The sequence below is a fragment of the Juglans regia genome, chromosome 15 (assembly GCF_001411555.2).
Source record: "Juglans regia cultivar Chandler chromosome 15, Walnut 2.0, whole genome shotgun sequence".
Taxonomy (NCBI): domain Eukaryota; kingdom Viridiplantae; phylum Streptophyta; class Magnoliopsida; order Fagales; family Juglandaceae; genus Juglans; species Juglans regia.
The window spans coordinates 18,169,881-18,196,082 of record NC_049915.1 but is presented as its reverse complement, the minus strand read 5'-3'; the positions used below and the strand labels follow the sequence as shown (position 1 = coordinate 18,196,082).

Here is a 26,202-nt window from a genome sequence, read left to right as displayed (position 1 = left end):
TTTTGTGTATAAATGATGATGATGATGAGCGTGGTAGCTAGTGATCGTAAGAGAGAAAAAGATCGACTATACTTCAACAAAAGATCAAGAGATCACCATCATCAATTATTAAGGGAAAGATCTCAAATGGCACCAGTCGGACTGCCTCCTGGTTTTAGGTTTCATCCGACTGACGAAGAGCTTGTAAATTATTATCTCAAGAGGAAAATCAATTGCCAAGAAATTGAACTCGACATTATTCCTGAAGTTGATCTCTACAAATGTGAACCATGGGAATTAGCAGGTTTCCTCCCTCCCTCCCTCCCTCCTCCTCCTCCTGATCACCCTTCAACTTCATTAACTAGCTAGGTTTCTTTGTTCTTTTTCTGTGGTTTATGTCACTAATTTCTCATCAGTTTGATTTATGTTAGATGCATGGCACATTGAGAATGTTTCAGGCATTGTATTCATGATCATATATTCATCTTTTTCATACTTATTTTAGCACTTTTGTGCCATTTTTCTTTTCATTGAAATTAATTTTAATTTGCCCTGATCTCTCTCTCTCTCTCTCTCTCTCTCTCTATATATATATATATATATGAAATATTGCAGAAAAATCATTTTTGCCGAGTAGAGACCCAGAATGGTATTTTTTTGGACCCAGAGATAGAAAATACCCAAATGGATACAGAACAAACAGAGCAACTCGAGCTGGATATTGGAAATCCACTGGAAAAGACAGGAGGGTAACATGCCAGAACCGACCCATTGGAATGAAGAAGACATTGGTTTACTACCGAGGGAGAGCTCCTCAGGGGATTAGAACTGATTGGGTCATGCATGAATATCGCCTCGAGGACAAGGAGTTCGAAGACACCTCGGGAATTCAGGTACGTACGTACGTAGGTCGTCGTAGGTTCATGTCCATGCATTATTATTGTGTACCTTGATCATCTGGATCGATCATGCATGAATAAAATGATCAGGACATTAATGGTAAAACTGCAGCTCTGAGATCATTGATCATGAGCTTCGTACGTGTATATAATACACATAAATATGTTGTACGTGTGCCCTAATTAACGAAAACCATCATGATATTTCGATAAAGCTTGTACGTACGTAGTACTACTGCAAATTGCTCACATGGAGGAAATCAAAAGTTAAACCTAATTAGGATATCTAATTCCTTGCAGCTAGCCTTGTTCGATCGACGTCAATGGAAAAACAGCTAGCAGTCTAGCTAGCATTAACATGGAAAAAATGATCATCATCCTCCTTAATTAAGAACTTCATTTTCTTCTGATTTATCATGCATGGGCTAGCTATTGTTTTGATCATGATCACATACAACATATAATATTAATTATTTCTTTGTATGCATGGTTTTTGGCTGATCTTAATTAATGGCTGGGTTTTGAGTAAAAGCTAGCTAGCAGATTCTGATGCCAACACTCCTTTTCAAGTCTCCAATCAACCGCATGCTAACTCTGTCGACCCTCCACCCCCGGCCCGCTCCTTTCTTTTTTAAGGCAAAAGAAACCTTAAAAATCTTGATTCATTGCATGATGATAGATAGATAGATAGATAGATATTTTATTTCTACTAGTTTTAATAACAGATCAACATTTCTTAATTTGATCTTCCCCATACAGATGTCGTCAATAGTACTTGACTTCAAAAGGCATGAAGTTCGATGCTTCCCCAAGTGAGAAAAGCATAATTTTTACTTGCCTAGCTTTAATTATTTCCTTCACCAAAACTTCTTTCACACCTTAACTACTGTACGATCAGAATTTACACACTGATCATCAACATCGCTCATGATGTATCCATTAATTAATTAACCTAGCTAGGTAGGTGTGAGCGAGCTGGGAATTAACACTATAAGAAAAATAGCATTTGCGAGGATAATAATTATAATTTATTATAAAAATAGATTATTTTTATAAAAAATAATTAATTACAAATAAATAATTTTTTTGTAACGTAAGTAGTACTGCATATCAACAAATTAAATGGCTGATCATCATACACATATAATATATATATATATATATATATATATTCGTTGCTTGCATGCACTGGTGATCTTAGCAAGCAAATTAAAGCTAGATTTCTCAAGTGTGCATGTCATGCATGCGTGGAAATTATATTTAAAGTACGAGCGTGTTGCTTAAGTACTTTGTCGATCTTTCTCAAATGAGACAAAAGTACTATATATATACGTATAGCTATTGCATGCTGTGCAGCTCCAAAAGCACCCTCGCTCCCAGCTAGCTAAGATCGCTTTCATGTGTAAGAAGGTGTCGGTTACCTACTTTTTGCTTTATTCCAAACATTATTATAAGTACAAGCCAATGGATACCAACTATAAATATTCTACCTAGCTAGCTAGCTATGCATGCATCATGCATGCAGAAGTACGTATTTCAATAATCATTGTGCATTACTGATCGATCGATCTCTCGTGTCCAACTTCGAGTAGTTCACGGGAAATGATTTATACATCATATTCTTTAGAATTAATATATTTTAAATAAAAAGTATTTTTGTAAAATATTTTATAAAAAAATCTTTATTTTATAATATTATCATATAATATATTGTGTATATCTCATTACTCTTATTTTAAAATAGACCGAAAGATGGAAAATTCCAGCAAGTTTAGATTCTATGCATGCATGAAGCTGGTAGAATAAATAGACAGATATGATCGTAGGGCAGTACATGAATTACTGTTGATGCATGCAGGAGCAATCTATATTTCATAATTTTCAGCCACAATTATTGACTGTTGTAAACTTTTTTTGGCCTTGGTTGCAGGCTTTAGGTATCATCTATTAATTAATTTAATCTCTCTCTCTCTCTCTCTCTCTCTCTCTCTCTCTCTCTCTCTCTCTCTCTCTCTCTCCCCCTTGTTGGCAGACGTAAAACAAAAATGCATTGAGCTTGATGAGAAGATTAATTCTCTTTCCACTCTTATATATATAACGTAACACTGATCTTATGATCATGCAGGATACGTATGCACTCTGTCGCGTGTTCAAGAAAAATGGAATCTGCTCTGAAATTGATCAAGAGCAAGCGCCTGGGCAAAGTAGCAGTTTATCATTAGTACTTGAGAGCTCACAAGCTGGTCATGTAATGAATGACCATAATGAATTAACCATGTCCCCAGATGTAACCATGGCATCTTCATCATGCTGCATGGATCATCATCATCATCATCATCATCAGGAAGAAAAAGATGATTCGTGGATGCAGTTCATCAAGGACGATGCATGGTACTGTTCTTCTAATAACGTAGCCACGGGTACTACTGGCGGTGAAGAAGTTTGTCCCATGGCTTTCACAAACTAATTATAAAGAGTTAAATAACAGTTCAAAAAAAAATTTATATATATTTTTTATAAAATAAAAACATGACTTTTTGAGAACAGTTTCTGATCATTAAGATCATGATTTCTCAATTCTCATCATGACTAGTTGATTAATTTTTTTATCCAATTGGATATATATATATATATATATATATATATATATATATATATATATATATGATGGCATGCATTGGTTGGGTTTTGCTGATGTAGTAGAGTACTACTCAAATTATCAGAGAGAGTACTCTACAATATTGGGATTTGGATGTTAATTAACTACAACAATATAACAGGTGGTTTGTGGAATAAAATATATATATATATATATTTAATCGTTTTTTTGGTTATTGTTGGATTTGAGAGCTTACACATCATGCATGCACCCATAAGGGAAGAGATCAGACAGATTATCTCTTTATATATACCAGCTGATCTCATCCCTTAATTAAATCTTTTTTCTTGAAGTTTCTTGCATGAGCCTTCAATTTTTACAGCAGCAATGGCTGAAATTTCATGTCATGCAGTACATATATATACACAAGCGTTTTCGGATGCAACGACTTAATTAATTATATATAGCAGTACTTCTAATATTAAGAATGAAAATAATATCTGATCTTGTGCATGTGTTAGGTACATTTAAGCATCCAATAAGCCTGGATGAATCAAATCGACGACGTTAATTTTCTATAAAAGTGTCACAACTTGCATAATTAAAAGATTTCATAAAAGTAAACTTATAAATTGTAACTTTTTAATATTTTAACTGTACCTAAAAGATTTCACAAAAGTAAACTATAGTTTCGTGTGAGACATTAACTTTATTTTACAATTAAAATAATTTTACAATCAGACGTACCACATCAATATTTATTTTTGTGACATTTTTTTTATGATCAAAGCATTTCTCATCCATATATAATCAGATTATAAATATGAAGTTGCTAACATAGGGGCTTTCTCAAAGATCGATTTTATTTATTGCATAATTTATGTGAACTTAATTACAAATTATTTTTATTAAATAATCTCATCACTGGAGTACTTTGCTACTAATTTTGATAATACGGTAAGCCGACTAATCTCCTCGTAGATGTTTTGACACTCCCAAACTGATCACCTCTTCGAAAAATACGATCCCGGGCAGGATGAGCCAAAACGGAATATAAAAACTTGAAAAATACACTAAAAATTCTTACATCAAGCCCGAATCATTTTCAGCTCAGAGGAATTCCTAAGGTTATTGTGCTTGATTTGATCTCTCCTCCTTTCACCCTCTCAATCCTCTACACTACTGCCACCAACATCACCTCTTTCACCCACCGGCCGCCGCCGCTGCCTCCCTTCTTTTTCGGATGGGTTTGCAAAAGAGAAGCCAACATGTATATAGCTTAAGCTGGTTTCACTAGTTCCTATATACTTAGGCAACAGTATGGAGATTGGAATTGGGAGGGCTTAAAACCCAAAGTTTCCACAGCCTAACATACACCGATATTGACCCCTGGCCTATATGTATTTCTTTTTTATTTGGATCAAATTGATATCTTTTGAATGTGTTGATACTTTCATTTTTGTCACTTGAAATCCACTAATGAGAACTGAAAATAAAAAGCATTCTAAGCAATTACATATATAAATTTCTATTTAAAAATTTTAATTATTCCCGTGCATATGCGGGCGGGTCTACGACTACTTCATGGTATTCTTCCCCTTTTTTTTCAACTGAAGCAAAAGAATATTAATGTACAAGATTCCAAATAAAATTACACAAACTAGCAATACAACCTGTTGAATTGATGTTAGCATTTCTGATGATCACCTTGATGATCATTTTGCTTTTGCCTATGTTATAAAACATTCTGGCAAACCTTCCACCGCTCAAATTCTGTGGGGCTTAACACGAAAGAACTGGCATTTCGATGTCCGCCACCTCCAAATTCCTGAGAAGTAATTGCAAAGCACATTTAGCTCTTTCAACTGCAATTACCAAATGTCCCCTTCTTAAGGGGTAGGAAATTTCATTCATCGAGAGAACATATATATATATATATATATGAACCAACAACCTCTGAGATGGGTGTAGTGTCTTCGCAGTCCAAACTCCTAAGGCTTATCTTCAGCAATTGGTCATTTTCAAGCTCAGGAACTCTGTATACAACAGCTCCAATGCCCCTGAACGGATGTGAAATGAATGATAGATAGGTAAGCATGGAGAGGATCCTCTCACACCCACAATTTATTATTATTATTATTTAAAAAAAAATAAGATGACATTGGCTAATGAAAATTTAAAAGGATAATTAGAAAAACACATCAAGGACAGAAGTCGACTTAATGCGAATGGAGGAGTTCCACACGTTAGTTGACAATATATATTCAAGTTTAATTCTAAAGGGAGGACAAGACATGAAAAATAAATTGGTAAAATGGAAACGAAAAGTAATTAATTAGCATCTCCAAACAAATTCTTTCATTAACAATATGAGAATGATCTGACTTGCTTGATATGAGAGCCATAGCCCCCAAAACGCAACAGAAACAACATGGATAGAAATGGTGAAAATGCAGAGGATGGGACCTGCAATGTGTTACATGGCTATGGCATCTCAAAGTCCCTAGTAATGCAATGGATCTTGGTTGTGAGATAAGTATTATCCCTAGACCCGTCTAAACACTAGGAAATTGATCATGCGGTACAGTTTCAATGGAATTAAATCTGGACCAAGTTCAAAATGTTTACCTTTAGAGTACACGTACAAGCAAAAACACTAACTAACATCTGGATATATAAATGGAATCAATTTTCAAGTAAGCACAAGTGAGATATGGTATTGGCATAAAAATTTCATTGGTGAATGCTCATGGCCTGAAAAAGTAGCAAAAACAATATGGATTGCACCTTGAAAAAATGAAGATAATGGAATAGGACCTTTGAAGAAATTTTACGTTTAGGGATCTCAAAGTCCAAAATAGAATTTTATCAATACCATATCCGAGTTGTATAGTATCACATACTACTTCAGTAAAAGTTTTCATTTCTCTGTTGCTTATATGAGACTACTTTAATTTGCATCCTATATGACATTTAGCTTCGCTTTATCATCTTTATGAACATTCAATTCATCTGGCATTCATGGGAATGATAGCATTACAAGCAATCCACATACAATTCTCCACACTCCATATTGGGCGCGCAAGCATATAATTATAAACGCAAGAAGTTAACTGTCAAAAGCAACAAATATTATACAGAAGAACTAAAAGTGAAGAAGAAATAATAATTTACTAGAACCAAATCACGTGATTAAACAGAAAAAAAAAATTAAGAGAAAGAATCACAAACCTCAACTTCTGATTGCGACTTTTCGTAGCTAATTGGTGTCCTAGTTCACTCCTCAACTCTGAAATGGAATCTCCATCAACAGCCTACAAATTAGAGAATAAGGTGAGTAATCAGTATCCATATACCTTATCTTTAGGAGCCAGACAGAAGGAGAGGAGTATACCAGGCAATATCCAAAACGCCCACCACCAAGTGCAATTTCATATGAGTGAATAAGAGCTTCATCTATTAATTTCTGCTTATGTGATAAGCCCATCATGCCTTGATTAATTAGAGACTCCAAATCCAAAGAAAGCAACTGAAAAATTCAAGCTTTCTACTTATCATTCTGAGTCAATATACGCAGAAAGAAATAACTATTGGGAATGGAAGATCAAATCTTAGAAATTAATCACCTGCTGAAACAAGGAGGGGTTTAACTGGACGTCATACTCAATCCCCAAATCTTTCAACCCGCCATTGAAAGCTTTGCTATTGCGAAGCCTCCACCGCCACAGATCACCATCTTCAATGTACTCGAACAGGGGCCCAACTCGCTCAAATTCACCCTCTACCTCCTCCGCCGCCTGGCTAGGAAGCTTGAGCCCAATAAGCTTTTCCTTGAAATAATCAAAAGCAATGGTAGCCCCACTCCTCTCCATGTCCAGAACTTTACTTACGTTCTCACCAGTAGGTGTTTCCGATAGCTTCTCGACCGCAGTTTTGTGATGGTCCAGAACAACAACTCTGAAGAATCAAACACACCCACAAAAACAGATACTCAGTCACACGCAAAAAAAAAGAAAGAGAAACGAAGACCGAAAAATAAAAAAAGACCTGTCGACTCTGGAAGAGACATCATGGACGAAGCCGGGGGGTCCGAAGAAATCAAGCAGGTAAAGGTCGCCGATTTCATGGAGAGGAAGCTGTGATGGTGTGATGGGATTGTATACGGTGTTGGGAAAGAAGAGTACCGGGAGAGACGCGGCGGAGAAGTAAAGGTGCGCGGCCAAAGCAGCGAAAGCGCCGTCGGGGCACGGGTAGTGGTAGAGTATTGCCGACGCTTTTGTATTTTTCTTCATGGGATTCGCGGCCAAGCCCGAACCGGAACGCACCGGCAGCGGCACAGCCAACGATTCCATTACAGGGATGATTGTTCGGGGCCGCAAAGAGTGAATTCCCTCGACCCTTCGGAATTTCATCAATATGCAATGCATCGACTTTATATAATTATGGCTTATGTTCGAATCCCTCGGATCTTGGTTCTGATTTTGCTGGGCCCCTTCGCACATTCATATCGTATAGGAAACTGGATTCTCCGGTAAATTCTGAGAGTTTTGGGTTCAAAACTATTTTATCTCATTTTATTTTATTATTATAAATTTTTTAAATTTTTATATAAAATATAATAAATAATTTAATTTTTATTTTATTATTCACAAATCATTTTAATCTATATCAACTCATCTTTGAATCTAAACCTCTCCAGTCTTATTCTATGGATCAATTTTTATAAGAGAAATATTTTAGCACAAAGAGATTATAAAAAAAATAGTTTCACAAATTAATATGGGTTGATATATTTCGTCAAATTATAAAATTACTTTTATTATAAAGTAAATCTAACGAATTAGATGGAACTACATAAATTTATGAGATTATTTTTATATAGTTTGTTTATGAATATATCATACATGTTAGTTACAATGTCTTAAATTTATCTATTTTTTAAAACGAGATGCACCAAATTTACAGAATTTAAAATTATAACACATCAGTATTTTATTAAAATAAAAAAAAAAAAAAAAAACACTCTCAATAGGGTGGATCTCCGACAAATATTAATGATAATAGTTTTTTTAAATATACTGGTAAAAAAACTCAATGTTTTAAAAAAAATTATAATTTTTTAGACAGTCAGTCTTTTATTATAGGAGATAAAAATTAAAGAATAAATATATTTATAAGTCTTTTTATTGATACACCAAATTTATTTTACATTACAAGCAAAGCAACAAAGATCTTTACAATGAACTTGTCTTAAACAGAAAGAACGTTGCCAAAGACATCTTATTTTATACAGGGACCTTTACATATTGAGAAAGTAAATGATCTTTCTCGTCGCTTCATCTTATTTTCCCTTTGATTATTCGAACCGACGATACAACTTCATTAGTAGGTAATAAAGGGCAAAGAGAGAACCCAACATAAGGAAGCACCACCAACTCCAAGGGCATCGTGCTTGTGGATTGCCAAGCTGCTGCTGCTCTAAACCTTCTTTCCTGTGTATCAAACAAGTTTCTTTTTAGTTGAAATATGGCAGAATGGTAGGACCCTTTCATATTCCACAGCTAGCCAAAGATCCTAAATGCAGTTTGATGTGTTTTAATGAGTAATGCTAGATGTACTACAAATTTTATTACTTGAAAGTTTACGAACTGGTGTGTCATCAATCACATGAAGTTTGTAAGACTTTCGTAGTAAATTTCTATTATGTTTAGCATTTTCCATGTTTTGATATAAATCACATTGAATTAAAGTCAAATTCTATTGAAAAAACATGCAAAATGTGAATGAGTTTGCACCAAGATGTTCATGTTAACATGATTAAATAGAAAATCAAGCAACTTTTCTTCAGCAAGTATGATTGTATGTCTTGTTAAGTCAAATTTAGAGTTTGCTTTTATGCCTTGGTGTTGGCTGAGATTCAGTTGCCGACATTGGCGATGGTTGTTTAGACTTGGATGGCGCTGCTAGTGTTGGTTGTTGCTTTTGTGATGGTTGCTTGGGTGTAGTTATTGCTGCTGCTGGTGTTGGTTGTAGGGGCTTTTCACTGGGGATGGGAACATTCCTTGCCTGTGACACAAAGTGTAGAAGTCAGAAGGAAATGTCTATGATTCAACATTATTTTATCAAGATCTATGAATTCAACGTACAGCATAATTATCAAAACTCACCAAATTCCTGAATTGGAGATTGTAAAACATTTGAATGTATCTTTGCTTAGCTAGCTTTTGTTCCTTGTTTAACTGTCTCCAGAATCCATAGGTTGCTCCCATGTTCAGCAGCTTGTTTGCATAAATCTTCCATGTGTAGCTACAATGCAAGAACAATCAAATATAAAATGAAAATCATAATGAAAGGTTGTCAATATCAAAGCAACATAATATCATTACCATTCGTATATGCGCTCGAGAGCGGCTTTTGAGATATTGTTCCAGTTTTCAGGATCCGTCTTGCACTTTTCAAAGAAATCAGCTATCTTGTTGCTCGATTCGTCACCATTTTGTGGGTTGATGTGAAATCCTGAGACCCCATCAACAATAATCTCTGCTGGGCCTCCTTGATTTGTTGCAAAGGTAGGCAACCCACAATTCATTGCCTCAATGACTGTTAGGCCAAAAGCCTCATACAATGCAGGCTGCACAAAAGCTCCCTTTGTATCTGCAATACATCGGTACAGCTCTCCATTGCGATATCTGTCCGTTTGAGCTGCTATCCATCTGATCTGACCCTTGAGTTCATATTTCTCTATCAAGGCGTGCATCTTTTTTATTTCTGCAATTTCTTCTCTGTCCTTCGATTTGGCCGGATCAAAAAACCCTGCTACAACCACAAGATTTACCAAACTTCTCAACCTTTTGTTCTTTCCATACCATTCAGTTAGTCCTGAAATGTTTTTCACTGTATCCAGTCGTGCCATCGAGAAGATGATTGGTTTGTTCCTGTCTGCCAAATATCCTCTGTTCCAAGCATATATCAGTTTCAATGTTAGACCCATTATAATGATATTTTCAGTTGTCACAGTGAGGCGTTGTGAGTAGTAATCAAGAGATTATAAGAGAAGACTTTAGCCTTACATGTGCTCATTGTTGTCCTCATTACTGTATAGTAGTTCTTCAATGGCAGGGTGAAAATCGGTCAGACGCACCTGTTTCTCCGTGTAGGGGAAGTAGACAGATTGATCAGCCCCAGGGGCTGCAATGTTGAACTTTGGATCAAAGACACTGATGCCCGAGACTACCCGATAAAGTCCCGGCATCGTAAATGCTTCATGGCTTTCATACTGTCCAGGTCTATCCTTACTGAAGAATAAATATTTCTCCAGTTAACAAGATCACAGTTATGTTAGTTGTGTAATTGTGTTGAAGATAACTATTTAAAAGTCTAACCTTCCAGCAATTTCTTGATATGTGCTTGTTATGATGAAGTCGGCTGCATTCATTGAGATTATGTCCGATGTGAACTGACATGAAAAGTGGTACTTGGGGTCCAATTCCTTCCATTTGGCATCTGAATCCTCGTACTTGGTTTTTTCTAAAGCGTGAGCAATAGTTCCCTGGTTTTGGAAAATGCCAAAGTTCAGATTAAAGTCATACATAAATCAGTAAAAAAATTGATCAACTACTTGGAAACAATGCAAAATGAAGTTTGGTTAGTTTATAGAAGACAGAAGTCAGGGGAAAAAATTCAAAACAATTGGATTAAACCTGAGTTATTCCAAGCTTGCTAGCCATCAAAGATGCGACCAAGTTTCCATCACTGTAGTTCCCAATGATGAGGTCCGGTTTGCATTCCATGTGTTCGAGGATCCTAGCAGTAGCATCCTAGTGATGGAAAGGAGAAAAGGGAGACAACTTGAATAAGAAAACTGTTTTGGAAAAAGAAATGAAAAAAAAAAAAGAGAGCCAGACTGATAGCAAGTATGCCTGGGCATATCTCTCAAGGTAAGGGTAGACATCAAAACGGGAAACCCATTGGCGGAGAACCCCATTCTCTGTCCTAAATGGGACTCTAAGGATGTTAGAATGCTTAGTGTTGACAATAGGCTCCAATTCCTGGTTGCACGTTGTACCTCGAGCCTCCGGTATAAGTCTGGTTACCTGTAAAATGAAATTAATAAGTGAAACAAAGAAGTAATTTTGATCCCTCATAGTTTTCTCTCGTTGAAAAATCATTGATTACAATTATTTGTTGATAGCTCACCACAAGAATCTGAGGCTTCATAACAAGACCTTGCTGCTTAATTCTGAGGAGCAATTCTTCTTCTAATGCTCTTACTTGATCAAGAATGTAAACCACCTATTTAAAATTAGCAGTAGGTGACATTAATAGTTGAGTGAAGATTGTTCAATTTTTTTGCAAAGTGGTTGTTATTTTTTACCTGACCACCAGTATCTGGCAATCCCAGGACATCTGACTGCCCAAAGTAGCCATGAGGAGAGAAAATAACAATGTTGAATATGGTGGGAAGCCTGCTAAAGAACAGCTCCAGCTTTGTGGGGTCTGGTGCTTGGAGTACCTCAGAAAGAATCTTCATTGTCTCCTTAATCCTTTCTGCAGTATTCCCCCACCCTTTCTCAAAGCCCCATTCTTTAAACCTGCAAGAAAAGTAAATGCACATTCAATATATAATGGAATTTATGTCAAAATAAGTCTTGCTTTCTTGAGGAAGGGAAACATCGAAAGAATGGTAACCTCTGCTCAAAATTTTGAAATGGGGTGTCTTTGGGAAATATAGAGACATATACTTCAGCTGCAACTAGTGCATTTTGAAGCTTAGAGACCGTATCTAGAGTTCCATTTATCATTAGATTCTGCAAAATTGGAACAAAATGCATAATCTTCGTTAAGTTCCTAGCAAAAATATTAACCAAGTAATCTCTTTTTTCCTTTTGTGTCTAACTGTGAGCTACATTTATACCTCTCCTTGATGATTTAGGGCCTGTAAGTACTCAAGCAATGACTTTGCACTCTCAGGGTTCCCATGTAGCCTTGAGGACACAACCTTTGAGACGATGCCAACACCTTTACCGATAGAAGAAGAAAGGGTCATGCGAGGAGTTGTGAAGTCAATGGCTCCAAAATCTATCTCCAAAGCATTTTCATCATTTGCCCTGCACAACAAATCACATATTGCATTTTTTTAGCAACAAGATGAACTACCATGTTCAGCTCGAGGGAAGAGGGAAAAAAACAACCAAACAATTCAAAACCATGCTTTTAGATATACTTTTTGTGATTGATTTTCAAAAAATATACAAGCTTTAAAGCATTACACGATACCAAGTTTCCAAGAAAACTATAAATTTCAAGTCATTCTTCCAAATGGTTTTCTTCATAAGGCTGATCTGTGATACACAACTAGTTATTAGTTACCAGTTTTCGTCGAAGACCGTTTCTTTAAACTTCAAGAATTCCGTAGCAGTGATACCATCTACTGACAGATCCTCGGAGTTCACCTTAACGAATTCCCAGAATCCGGGATTAGGTCTTACAGCAAAAGCAACATATGGTGGAACCACAGCCGCCTCCTGCATATATAGTTTTCAGACGAAAAAGGTTAGTCTTGTGACATGTCGAGATATGTCGTGACATGTTGAGAGAATATCATGTCATGTGTATTCAGAGAGTAATTAATCATTTTCCCTAGCCTGCACACCTATGAGTGCGCTTGTGTGTGTATGAAAGAGAGAGTACTACGTGAGCACCTTAGTGGAACTCAGGATGTAACCAAGCATGCCCTCCAAGACCTTGCTTCTGTCATGTTCGTCTTCAATGATCTTTTCCAGTTCCTCCATTATGTGTTGGGATTTCAACAATCTTTTTCCTGATGCGACAAACCTTAATTTTGTCGCAGGAGCAGATATTAATGTCATTTACTTTTGCAATATGGAAAAATCAGTTCATTGACATTGAGGAAGAATGTATGAAATATTACCTCGCAAAGCATCTTTTCATATAATAGCGGCTCTGCTTCAATGCATCCGGCATGCTATCTGTAATTGAATTTGATCGCTTGAGGACTTTCTCAGAAGCCATTTTGTCTAGAAAAGCAACAGAAATATGAACAAGATACCTTTGAAAAAACAGAAAGGCTAAGAACCCAGATGGTTTTTTTGTTTGTTTGTTTGTTTGTTGTAAATGTGAGTTAATAAATTTATAGGGAAGTCATGAGTAGGAGTGAAACATTTGGGAAGCTGAAGATATGGTAGGAGAGGAAGAGGAGAAAGAACATTCTTTGGTGCCATTTGTGGGGTAAGAAAGTGAGAGAAAGCAAGAAAGGAATTTGCCATTGGGAGAAGCATATTAATTCTGATCTTCCTGAAATCTATTTGAAAATCGAGGACAAGAAGTTTTCAGGAATTTCTTGTTGTCTTTTGAGATGGATCAAGTAATTTTTATTCCTTTCTTCTTACTTTTTCAAAAACGTCCTGCGAGTACTGAAAGTTTTACTGTGGCACGTAAACACTCGAGTTAGTTACTTCACATCAACATCAAATAACAGACTCTTCAAATCTATCATTATTTTATTAAAATATTAATTTTTATATTTTCATTTATTTTAATTCTAATTATAATTTGAATAATTATTAGTTATTAAAAAATTACATATTAATTTCCTAACGTTCATATTATTTCAACGGATAAAATTTTCTAATCGTCTTTTTTTTACAATGGCCATATTTTTTCAATTGATATACTTTTTCAACGATCATATTTTCCCTACAATCATATCTCTAAAACAATATATTTTTTTCATCCTTTTTCCAACAGCTATATGTTTTTGTATTTTGATTTTCTTCTTTCCCAAACTGTTTCTTGGATTGTACTAGCTAGGTTGTACATCATGGAAAACAAACTTGGTTTGACTATTGATATGTTTAATCAAATGGTTGAAGCAGGGGTTGAGATGGATTCAATGGCATTCCCAATTGCAGTTGGTGCCTATGGCATGTTACAATCGGTGCAAAAAGACAGGATTTGGCCAACAACTTGAAATTTTTTATGTCAAAATAATATTTGACCAGCAACTTGGGCTAGTCAGATTTGGCCAGTGAAAATGATAAAAGTTAAAAATAATGTAACTTTGTTGAGTCCATTACAGTGAATTTTTATGCAACTTAGTTAAATTTTGGCCAAAATATAGTTTTGTCGAGTACACTACTATTGCTCTATACATATATATTTATTTATATATAGACACACAAGCAGATCGTCTATGACATTTAATAGTATATGCATTCTTTCAAAGTTCAAACCATTGCCCCTTTTATATATATACTTTTTATGGGTGAAAGAGAGTTAAGTATAAAACTAAGATTAACATAACAGTAGGAGAGGCTAATGGACTTGGATTTGGTTTAAATCATGTGATTTTGAGTTTTGAGCCCTTTGAAAAAGGGGATCCGTATTAAAAATCAAGCCTGTATATAACATTATTTTGCTAAAAATATAGAGGAGATACAATATAGTTCAAATCGATTGTTTTTTAACACAATACATCTATCTAACTAAAAAATAAGTCAAATCCGGAGATTCCTAAAAAATACAAGTGAAAAAAAAAAGAAAGTGAATCAAGAAATGTTACATATAGGTTTATGGTATGCAAGTCTTGTGCATATTAGATTTTTTTTCATATAAAGTTTACGTGAAGCTTGTACATTTTAAATTTGTATAAATCAGACATGAACAAATCTAAGTTCGGAAATCCTTGAAAATGAATCCAATTACATTTTGAAAAATCCTTGAAATAGATCTCGTCATCATTCTCACAAAATAATGCATATAGAAATATAATTAATCCATTAAAGTGATTGAAATACTGTCAATTCCTCCCTCCAATGAAGCATAGGGGAGAGAGTTCAGAAAGATGATCGTTAACTTCATAGAGAAACAAAACGAAGCTTTAAGTTTACCAAATAAAAAACCGTATATATATGTATATATAAACGTGTCAATTTCAATTGGTTCATTGACAAATTCGTCAAGAGAAATGATACTTGTAGTCTTAAGGTGTATAAATCACACATGTTCTCTTTGAAAAATGTAAGTAAATATACGTAGTGCAGCAAATTAACATAGTGCAGTGAAAGCTTACAGGAATATAACAGAACAGTATTCTAAAAATAATCCATAAGTTGATCTCTGCCAGGAACCAACAAGCCTAACAGTAGAACATGACCCTCTTGACATTCTCCTTGAGTGCAGGTAGGGGTCGCACAGCAGCATTTGCTCCAGGTCCACGAGTGCTTCGTGGACCTGCTCCGCCCACACCACCATGTCCACCGGCAGTACCACTTGTCCTGGAACCACTTTCTGAGGACCCTGGGTCCAAATAGAACCGAGCTCGGAAAGCAGCAAGATGAGCATAGTATGCAGGGGGCACTGCCAAATTAAAGAACCAGTTAATAAATGGGCAGTCTATACTCTTAAGCAAAAAAACAACAATCAGGCAACCCAGCTTCTTATATTTAAAGTGATTCGTGTATTTACTCCAATGAGAATATTGTTCTGCACCATTATGGAAGAGATTCGAGCAAAATATGTACTTACTTGGGAATGAAAAAAAATTGAACTATTTTCATTTGATATTTTGGCTTAAATTCTTTGACTCCTTGATACTCAATCAAATCCTCTTTTTTTAGGATTGAGTGCACTCCTATAGTCCCATATTTAGGTCTGGTTTGTTTTCACAAACCATCTCATTTCATCTCATTTAATCATTACAACTTTCTCAAACTTTCAAATAAAATACAAATAAATCCCAAAACAAAAATAATATTAAAAAACTTATATTCTAACAATATTTTATTCAACTTTCATCTCATCTCATCTGTGTAACCAAACAAGACCTTAGTAATTCCTGAATTTTTTCTTCTGTACTGAGGATCATCAAAAAAAGCAGATAGAAATGAGCGCATATGTTCAAACATGTGTATGTCATGCAAGTGTGCACATGCACATTAATTTAAATGATGCATGCTTTCATCCGCATGAGAGAGAGAGAGAGAGAGAGAGAGAGAGAGATCACCAATGGAAACAGAGCGAGTGCACCTTGCGTACCTGGGGCAAAAAAAAGAACGTGAAACTAATAACCACTATAACCAACGTTTAATTAGACTCAAGTGAGATGGCTCATAAATGAATCAGATAGCAATTGAGATGGTAGAGGTAATCATTTATGTACCACGTTTACAGGAGAGGACAACAGGAAAACAAAGAATTTATTACTAGTAAAGTTAGAAAAACAATACACCCCAATTTGGTCATTTTTAATCAAAGTTAGTAGTCTTTTAGTTTTCCCAACACCTCTAGTTGATTTTCTCAACTCATGGATTTCCAGTTTTCTAACCAATGAATTAAAAAAAGATCATGCCCAGAAAGAGAAAAAAAAAAAAAAAAAATTCAAAAGAGATTATTGAATTTCAGATAAATTTAAAGGGCCTATAGGTCTTCTAGTTTTCCCAATAGATCTTTTTGGTTTTCTTAGCTCATGTATATTTAGTATTGTAACCAATGGATTCATAAGCAATTATTAAATTTAAGATGAAGTTAAATGACCACAAGTTTTTTTTTTTTTTTTATGAGGTAAATGACCAACAAGTTTTTACTCTTAGTGGTCAATTTTACTTTTTGGCACATTGTATAAAGAGATATTTTGGCACTCTCTCCAGTCAAGTGAGGCTTTTTCCATCACTAACATAGAAACAAAGAAGACTATATGGTGGAGATCAAGGTGTTAATATAATGACAACATTTTAACAGTTTTATTTATTGTATAAGAGTTCAAGGCACACCAAGTTAAACATAATATTTTTCATTAAAAAATTTATGCATTCAAGCCAATGTCACAGGTCTTAGTTCTACTAATAGTAGAAGAAAGATCAAGGTACTGACGTGTAGCAAAGATTATTTGTAAGGGACTGCAGCCCATCGGCTGTAAACTTGTTCTCATCCCAGAGTACATGGTAATGAGCTGGACGACTTGTGCCCTGTTTTACATGTTAGGAACAACATCAGAGAATTAAAATCCTTGTTCTTATGCAGCATAGATACGGCAAATAAGAAGAATGGTACCTTAATTCCAGCATGAGAACAAAGGTAGAAGTCAAATTCAGTTGGATGACAAATTTTGGAATCTACAACTGTACCTATAAAATCCAAAAATACCACACCAGGAAAATAAAATCTTAGCAACATAAAATCCAAATTTTAAAACCAAACAAAATACTTACCAGGCAATATGTTTCCACTCCTATCAACTGTATTGTGGTCACGATGGTTGTTGGCAAACAACCTTGTGTGATGGCGCTTCTGAACCACAACAAAAGTCACAGTAGGTTGATAGTTCAGCTCCAAAGAGGCACAAGCCTAAAAATAAGTTAAACGGGGAATATAAGACAAGCAAGCATGATCCAACGATATTCCAACTTAAAAAAAAAAAAAAAAAGATGCACAAAAAGAAGGTGGGAAATAGAAGGCTGTAAAGTTAATAATCCAGCAATGTAAATTCACCTTTCGGATAGCATCAAGTTCATACAGCAAGACTTGATAGAACTGCCCTTCACTCACACCATCCCTGCAGAAAGGAGATGTAAGGAGATGCTTTATTAGATGGCAACAGAAGTGTCTAGACTGCAGTGGCAGGAAAATTGGACAATACCTGTAAAATATGATACGTTTTGGTTTCTGCCCAGTTGCTGAACGGAAAGATATGAGTAGTTCCCTGTATGAAAAGATAAAAGTAACTCAAACCAACACCACAAAAGCTCCACCCAAAAGAATTAGTTTATAATTCACTGTAGAAAACATCCTGTCCCACTGACAGGATCCTGCCACGCAGCTGTGGTTTCAACCATATATCATAAGAAAAATAAAAGTAAAAATAAGAAGACAGAAAGGTTCAAGATACCTAATCATGCCACCAGACACTGTCCCTCTTACAGGATCCTGCCATGTCTTGAAGAGATCTTGGATCAGCTCTTCTCGATGGGCTTGAGCACAAACCAAACCAGCATACTTCGTGATTTCTGGCCAATCTTGAGATGCTACAACCTGAAGCAAATCAAATTATCATGGTATATTAAATAAAACAACCTTGAAACTCCTAAAAAAACCTGTAGCGGACGATACAATGAAAAGGCATAAACAAGCGAAGCACAGTAATAAACTGAAATAACATACAGCCGCAATTGATGGGCTTGAATCCTCTCCTGGATGAGGATGGGTAACATCAGCACCAAAAATTATGGTGGGCTGGTCACTGACAAAAGGTATGCGCCGGGAGAGTGCATCAACAAGCACAGTATTCCTTCCTCCCACCTTGACATTTATCTTCAATGCCACATTTGCCAGACTTTGCTTCCTCCTCTTGCCATCAAATACAAGCTTCGTCAAGCAGCATTGGGAAACAAGTCCAAGATCTGTCTCGCAGATCCGCTTCAAATCACCTGCAGGTGAAATTAAAAATTAACAAAAAGAAGGATCCCAATATCAGAATCAGATTCCAAAAGCAAATTCAGTCAGTTAATCAAGTTTCCTACCATAAAGAGAGCCATTTTCGTCTGGCAAAATAAAGATAGCCAGGTCAAGCCCCTTTCTCTGAGGCTGGAGTCTAGTCATGGCATCGTGGTACCGAGCTTTCAGGACTCTATCAACCTGATCAGGACGGCCAGTCACTGGTGGAAGTACTGGTTCAAGATTAAATGCCTACAAACAGCCCATAATCAAATGTTTTTTTTTTTCAATAGGTAATGAAAGGTTTTATTACAACATGGCATAGCCCAAGTACACAGATTACAAGAGAAACACCAAACTGCCCATAATTAAATGTTAAGGAGATGGAACAAAACAACATTATGGAGATTGATCAATACTAGTCTTTCAAGCACCGTACCATGCCTGAAATGCAACACATTTGAGCAAGTTCCTGGCAAAACGAACGGACCACACTGTCTTGCACATCGCGTGAGAAATTTATGCAAATCCAATTGTTGACAGCTCCCCCATTAACCATTCTCTGCAGTAAAAACCATAACACGACAAAATCATACTAAGATAATGTTGTGCCAATTATATGAAGGTTAAAAAGCAGAAATCCGAGAAAACATGACAACGGCATAATATATCTATGTGCATGCATGCATTCACATCCTCCCACGAAATAAATAAATACACATCTCGTTTATATGCCAGTAAATTAAACATTAATCAAGGTGAAAAGTGAATAATCCTAGATGCACAAAAGGCCAGTCTTGACCTGCCACAACCCAACCCAAGAAATCCCAAGTCTGGTCGATCTCCAAATGTTAGGCCCATGGGCCAATCATTTTCTGCTTGTTTATCTCTTTGTGATTATAATTGTGAAATTTAGATATTGTTTGTCCTTTATTTATTAAAAGCTGGCAGATTGTATTTTGTTAGGAGTCTGCCTCCTAATACAAGTTTTCAAAGAGGAAATTGCCTAAAACGAGTCCTAGACAGACTGGAAAACTGTCAAAGCATTTCTGTCCATAATAGAAAAATTACCCTGACGGCTGCCGACACCTAGGGTATTTTGGGAAGGATTTCTATAACTTAGTAATAGGAAACTACAGAGAAATAGGGCTGTTAACAGCCAACCCACTTTGACCAAAACTCTAGGATTAACCATTATGAGGGCTGCTGAAATTCTGAGTAAACTTGGGAAGTTTTTATAAAAATTTTACATACTAGATAATCACTCAGAAACCCTAGCAAGAGCTGCCTCTATCATCTCTTATCACATATTTCCTAGGTCTTCCCAAAACATGACAGCCCCCATCTTTAACCAAGCTGCCACCCCACTCAACTAACTAGGGTTTTCATCTTTCATAAAATAGTAGTCAGCTAAGTGCCACACCTCTCACCAAAACTCAAACCCCAATAGTTGCCACCCCCTTCTTGTGATTAGCCCTAGCAATTTCAAATCCTTATAAACAAGAAGCAGGCTAGAACAGGAAAACACACCATAATTCTGTCTTGTGCCACCAGCCCTAATGAAAAGAAAGCCCAGAAATTTCCCTCCCTCTCCCACAACCTAATCACACTGCCCATATATTAGAGAGAATTCCTTTGCTGAGCCGCCAGCCCCACAGTCTTTTCCCTTGAGTGTTCTTGCCAAATTGTTGAATGAACATCTCTTAAAGCTGCCGAAATTTATTGTAAGACGTTTTCTTCATACGTAATCTATCGTAAGATGCTAAAGTCATGCGTGTTATTTAGAAGTGAAAACTTATTAATCTATGGTAATGTTTACTATGTGATGTATTCCTTACTAAGTATTTGACTCACTATTTGCTTTTATGTTCTAGCCTCAGTACCCACCCATGGGTAACCCAAGCAGTAAGAGCGAACTTGTGTGCATGAGCACCATGTCACAGGTTTGATTCCCCTTGGGATCAAACTGTGATTTAAGTGGGAGGCCATGGCGGTGGGTTGTTGTGCTAGTCTCCCTGAGGGTTTAGGTTCCATGGGTGAGTCCTAAGGGCTCTGCTGTGAGATGGTTCCCCCGTCATAAAAAAAAAATGTTCTAGTCCCAGTTGATAGAGTTCGATTGCCTAGCCATGCTTAGCTTTTGGAAACCAAACTTGGTTTATTAGCATATTACAATTGAGTTCATGATGTAAAGGAATCTTCTTGTACCTAGCTCACAAAATTGTTGATCTTAGAGGTATCCCTAACCCTAGACAAACACTCGTATAGACACTCAATTAGACATCTAACTGTATGAGGGGATAACATCCATAAAGTAGAAACATTTTCTCAACTACAAAATAGAAAAGGGGCTTAATTGCTTCTAATGCCCCAAAGGAAGGCCCAAGCTACATATGGGCCATACTAAAAAAGGACTAGTCAATGGTAAAATTGGAACTCATTAAAATCATTATAAAGAGAAAGAACTTCTCCCTCCCAAGCAATGTGGGATCCAATTCACCACCTACGCTCACTCAATATAAGGTATCACAATCTCCTCCCTTAAATTCTCCATGTCCTCGTTAGGCCATTTCATTATAGGTGGCACGGCTCAAGTCCCACATTTCTTATTAGGATTGGCTCTGATACCATTTGAACGCCCCAAAGGAAGGCCCAAGCTACATCTGGGTCATACTCCAAAAAGAACTAGCCAATGGTAGAATTGGAGCCTATTGAAATCATTATAAAGAGCAATAACTTTTCCCTCCCAAGCAATATATGATCTCATTCACCACCTATACTCACTCAATATGGGGTATCACATTAGTACCAACTCACGCCCAACACGCCTTGAACCCACTCCCAAAGCCCCACCTCTCCTTTCCCCCGGGGGAAGTCAATGCCATATAATTTCCTTTTTTGATAAGTAAATGTCATATTAAGTGTACAATATGTGAACAAATAGTAATTCTTTTACTAAAAAATACCTTATTTGTCATATTCCACTGTCCAACTTGTGGCAGGCAATCTTTTTCTCTGCCTGCATCATGATATTTCAGCTGCACATTCCAATAAACACACTCGGTATGACAATATTGATGCTCACAAAAATTAGTAGGAGAAACTTGACAAACCTAAAAGTAATCTAAATACAGATATAGTACCCATGGTGCTGGAAGAGTGCGAGCTTCAACTGTAGCCATCTGCTCACTGATTATAATACCAAATTCCTTTGCATAAGGATCATCATGGTAAGCATTGTGACGAACTGTCTGAAGGTCAGAAAATTTTTCCAATATAAGGGACACAAAAAAACTGTTTGTACTTTAAAAAGTTCTTGGTTACACTATTTAAACATAACATTGGGTTTTTTTGGTGATCAAAATAGAACATCTGTTGTTATTTCTCTAATTAGGTCTATCTTGATGTATACCCCTGTCCCTGTGTACTCACTTTTTGATTGTTCATAAAACTTCAAAAATTTGAGCATGTATTTCAATACCCATAAATGCATTCAACATCATCAGTAAATAGCCAGAGCTAGAAAAACTCTTTAAAAAGGACAAGAAAGGTGTGGGAGAATCGCAATGGATCCTATTTCTAGCAAGAAAATCTTTATACTCTGCTAAGAAACATTAGAAGTGTACTTATAAAAAAAAAGAAACATTAAAAGTGTATTTATCTAGCACAAGACCAATGTTTGAACTTAGACCAACAATCTAGCACATGACGAATGAAAGAAAAGTACAAGCCATGCCGTAACCGGATTCATCATTTTGAACTTTGTTTGCTTACAAATAATATCAAAAACACAAAGACGGTGGACCATGATATCGAAAGGACAAAAGACTCGTAGAAATAACCCTTTCAAAGGCATGAGGTATTTGAAAACCCATAAATTGGAAGCTAAGCTTCATGTTAATATGAAACTAATCGACCACGCAAATTAAGTGTTGTAGTACATAAAAATCTTCCCATGCAATTTAGAAAAAAAAAAAAACAAAAGAAAAAAAGAAAAGGAAAATCATACGGCAGAAAATTGCCAAACAAAATGACACATCCGTAAGGGAAAACAGAAGAGACACTGCACATGAACGAACCTTCACTATATCATACTCCGTTTGCTGAGGACGCTGGCAAGTCACCCCAAGTAAATTTTGAATCTGTCCTTTATTCAACTTTTTAGAGTACCTCTGACCCTCAACAATCTTACAAACCTGAATTCAACAAATTGATTAAAATCCATTTATCCATGTGATATAACGAATACCATTGGATTTATGAGAATCGAAAATCACAATAATATGTTTACCTCCATTGGCAAATAATTTGGTCTCTGTTCATTCCCCACTTGCAGACATGGCCATTGTGGATGTTGAATAACAAAGCCATATGATTCATAGAAGTACTCGACCACAGCTTTCATTGTACCACTTTCATCAATAGGAAACCTAGAACAATCAACAAACTGTGTCAGAAAACCAAGCACAAATTTTCAAAAAAAAAAAATTCATTTTTGGATGGCGGTGGGGTAATAAAATAAGATATCATACTTACGCCAGCTCACGTGTGGCCTGCGATGTTAAACCAGATATGCGGTACTTCCTGCGCATATTTCCACGGTGTGTTACCTCGACTTTGACTCCTCGTAAGGCTTTTTTGATCTATTTAAACAAGTGTAAAACAATGATCAAAATGCCAGATTGCCTAAATATATATACCAACATGTATAGCAATGAGGAAAAACGCAACTGCAGAATAATAAAATACCAAAAGCACTTGAAGCTCCAGTCCAAAGAATAAAAATTATCAATTTAAAGCAAAAAAGTCTAACCTTTACACGGTCAGGATCAGATAAAGGTTTAGATGTATTGTCCCGCTTCAGCAGCTGCATTACAAACTCAATTACTGGCAATGGCTCAAAGAAAGCAGTCGAAGATATGTCTGCAACATTGCCAAAATTGTCACCACAACAGGAATAAACACGAATCCAAAATACCCATAAGATACTACTTCATAATCCATGAGAGATATGAGAGACAAATATATTGAATTATAAACAGGATATGAAATGAAGAAAGAAAATATGACAAAAGCCAAACAAAAAAAGGGTAAGTGACATTAAATACCGATATTCAAAGACAGTCCCATCTGAGTTGGACGAATGCTTTGATAGAAACCCCGCCAACTCTCCAAACCCCCACCCAATGACTGCCTTCTTCCCAGATCAGGGGAATAAAATGAACGACCCACCGGACAGTAACTAGGTCTATCACATAATATTAACAATGTGACATTCCAAATAGCCATGATATTCTATATGTATACAATTTAAAAATAAAAAATTTAGTACCTAGAAGTAGGTAATTCACGCAGGACAATATCAAGAATTTGAAGTGCTTCCTGGGGTGCATCAGCTTGCCTACCCTGCAAAAAGAGTCCTAAATGGTGCAGGTCCGCACGTGCAACAAATTTGATCACAACTTTGAATTCTCTCTCTCTCCTACATCAAGAAAAAAACCAACATCATAAATCACAAACAACCAATGAATACCGTAAAGGACAAGAGAGATAACTCGAATTTCAACCTTTGGCCGCCAGATCCATTTTCATCCATAAGTACAATCCTAAACTCCTTTGATTGAAAAGGGAGCGGCCCAGCAGTATACAGACTTTTCCGCCCATCATAGGCAGGAAGCCTCTTTCCAAGATGTGTTTCTCTGTATAATCTCACGAGCTGTCCAATTACAGCTCTGTTGACTGCACGATATGTCACCTCAGGAGTAATCGTAACCTACCATGCATAGATCATTTTAAAAGGAAGCAAGAAAGCAAAACATTGCAAACACACAGAATCGTGGTGAGATGACTCACATCATAGTGGTGCAAATCTCTGTCTGGTAATTCAGCAAAGAAGTGATTAGCCTTAACTATACACTTTGTTCCAATGCTACCTTTGCCCGGCCGAAGAGGGAACCTCACTGATTTACTAGATTGTGGCACAGGTTGAATTGCCTGGCTGGAAGCACCCTCGATGGTGAGTTTCTCAGACTGCTGGGACACTTGAGATGACTCGGGTGGTTGGCTAGATGAACTCGCCTCAGATGATGTGCCCCCAGGCAGAATGACCCCCGGTTGATATGGAACATGAATTGCTTGGTGCAGCTCGGGAAGCTTGAGATCTGCTGGTATTGATGGGGAAGGTCCTACACCAAGGCCACCACTCATGCCACCACGACCACCTTGCTGGGGTAGTCCTCCCCTTCCTTGGCCTTGATATTCAGGTGGCCCGCCATATTGTTGCTGTGGTGTCATTCCACGACCACTGTGCCCCACACTATGACCTCCACGACCGCCTTGGGGGCCCCAACCTCTACCCCCTTGCTGTCCTCCTCCATGTTGCTGATTGGGGTGAGCAGTCCCCTTAGAAGGCCGTGGTTGGAAACCCCGACCACCACTACCACCCCCACTGCTTTCCTGCTGAGGCCGAGAGCTTTCACCCCCGCTAGGAAGTTCAGTTCTCCTCTTCCTCACCATGATGATGTCTGCACACAGACAATAATTAATACATTAGCACTGAGTCCACAAACCCACACAACCAAGACCATCTACAACATCGATATTAACATATCCCTCATCATCACCGTATAAAGAAAAATGTGCAGATTGCAATCAGAGAAAACAACCAAAAGATTAGAATCCACTACAAAAAGGGCCTGTTTTCAACCTTACTTCACAATGGGAAAACCTTTTCATGTTCAACTAGGAAATATGGGTGAGATACTATGCATCCTATGGTGAAACTAACGACGTTATTTTCATCTTTTATTCCTAGAAAAATGGAGCCCACCGTCGTCAACCAAATCAAGCATCAAAAGCCACGATAATTCGATCACCAGAACAGAGTCCAAAAATCACCAGAAAAACACCATTGGCTACCACTTAGTAATTTTTTCTGATATTTTCTGGGAAAAGACCATGAAAGCAATGCAAGGGAAACATTCCATATCACTGTGCACAGATGATCCATCATCCACTCCTAAGAAAAAGAAAATCTGAAACTAGAAAGTAAGAGCTGAGTACAAAAACAGACCAGAGCACGAACCCTGAAAATCACGAGACGAAATTAAATGGTGACCGATAAGCCAATGAGGAACCGTGAAACCACCGGTACTGGCTCAGAAACCGCTCCCGAAAAACCTCTTTTTCCCCCTGAAAAAACCACTATCTCCCTCGAGAAAACGAAGCAAAGTGAGAGAAAAACAGGGGAGACGGACCTCTCAATTTAACACAACACAA

At 36.7% G+C, this 26,202-nt stretch overlaps 4 protein-coding genes across 5 annotated transcripts; 1 reads left to right on the top strand and 3 right to left on the bottom strand.

Annotated features, from left to right (window-relative positions):
• Positions 1 to 56: 56 nt before the first annotated feature.
• Positions 57 to 3,347, top strand: LOC108993115 (NAC domain-containing protein 86-like). Its single transcript, XM_018967881.2, has 3 exons — positions 57 to 283; positions 595 to 872; positions 3,004 to 3,347. Exons 1-3 carry the CDS (start codon positions 127 to 129, stop codon positions 3,343 to 3,345), a joined length of 777 nt encoding a protein of 258 aa, XP_018823426.1. The 5' UTR covers positions 57 to 126; the 3' UTR covers positions 3,346 to 3,347.
• A 1,586-nt stretch (positions 3,348 to 4,933) lies between these two features.
• On the bottom strand, positions 4,934 to 7,966 carry LOC108993033. The gene is made up of 6 exons (XM_018967795.2): positions 7,525 to 7,966; positions 7,104 to 7,434; positions 6,872 to 7,006; positions 6,709 to 6,791; positions 5,432 to 5,537; positions 4,934 to 5,305 (listed from the first exon to the last, which is right to left on the bottom strand). The coding sequence occupies exons 1-6, from the start codon at positions 7,902 to 7,904 to the stop codon at positions 5,213 to 5,215; spliced, it is 1,128 nt and encodes a 375-aa protein (XP_018823340.1). The 5' UTR covers positions 7,905 to 7,966; the 3' UTR covers positions 4,934 to 5,212.
• A 697-nt stretch (positions 7,967 to 8,663) lies between these two features.
• Positions 8,664 to 13,582, bottom strand: LOC108993242 (sucrose synthase 7-like). 2 transcript variants are annotated; one of them, XM_035686139.1, is made up of 16 exons: positions 13,547 to 13,564; positions 13,409 to 13,466; positions 13,179 to 13,311; positions 12,847 to 13,001; positions 12,392 to 12,584; positions 12,166 to 12,284; positions 11,852 to 12,068; positions 11,674 to 11,769; positions 11,397 to 11,570; positions 11,178 to 11,294; positions 10,860 to 11,026; positions 10,548 to 10,772; positions 9,864 to 10,430; positions 9,645 to 9,783; positions 9,377 to 9,543; positions 8,664 to 8,969 (listed from the first exon to the last, which is right to left on the bottom strand). In XM_035686139.1, exons 2-16 carry the CDS (start codon positions 13,459 to 13,461, stop codon positions 8,834 to 8,836), a joined length of 2,658 nt encoding a protein of 885 aa, XP_035542032.1. In that variant the 5' UTR covers positions 13,462 to 13,466; positions 13,547 to 13,564; the 3' UTR covers positions 8,664 to 8,833. The 2 variants fall into 2 exon arrangements, with proteins under 2 accessions (XP_035542032.1, XP_018823634.1); XM_018968089.2 differs by having other exon boundaries at positions 13,409 to 13,582.
• Positions 13,583 to 15,481: 1,899 nt separating this feature from the next.
• LOC108993130 (protein argonaute 1-like) lies at positions 15,482 to 26,202 on the bottom strand. Its single transcript, XM_018967892.2, has 22 exons — positions 26,009 to 26,202; positions 24,778 to 25,448; positions 24,492 to 24,697; positions 24,257 to 24,406; positions 24,033 to 24,172; positions 23,738 to 23,847; positions 23,461 to 23,567; positions 23,216 to 23,354; positions 23,004 to 23,120; positions 22,068 to 22,175; positions 21,891 to 21,962; positions 19,367 to 19,489; positions 19,014 to 19,179; positions 18,655 to 18,920; positions 18,383 to 18,525; positions 18,134 to 18,196; positions 17,986 to 18,049; positions 17,706 to 17,841; positions 17,548 to 17,621; positions 17,368 to 17,462; positions 16,502 to 16,533; positions 15,482 to 15,855 (listed from the first exon to the last, which is right to left on the bottom strand). The coding sequence occupies exons 2-22, from the start codon at positions 25,438 to 25,440 to the stop codon at positions 15,635 to 15,637; spliced, it is 3,195 nt and encodes a 1,064-aa protein (XP_018823437.1). The 5' UTR covers positions 25,441 to 25,448; positions 26,009 to 26,202; the 3' UTR covers positions 15,482 to 15,634.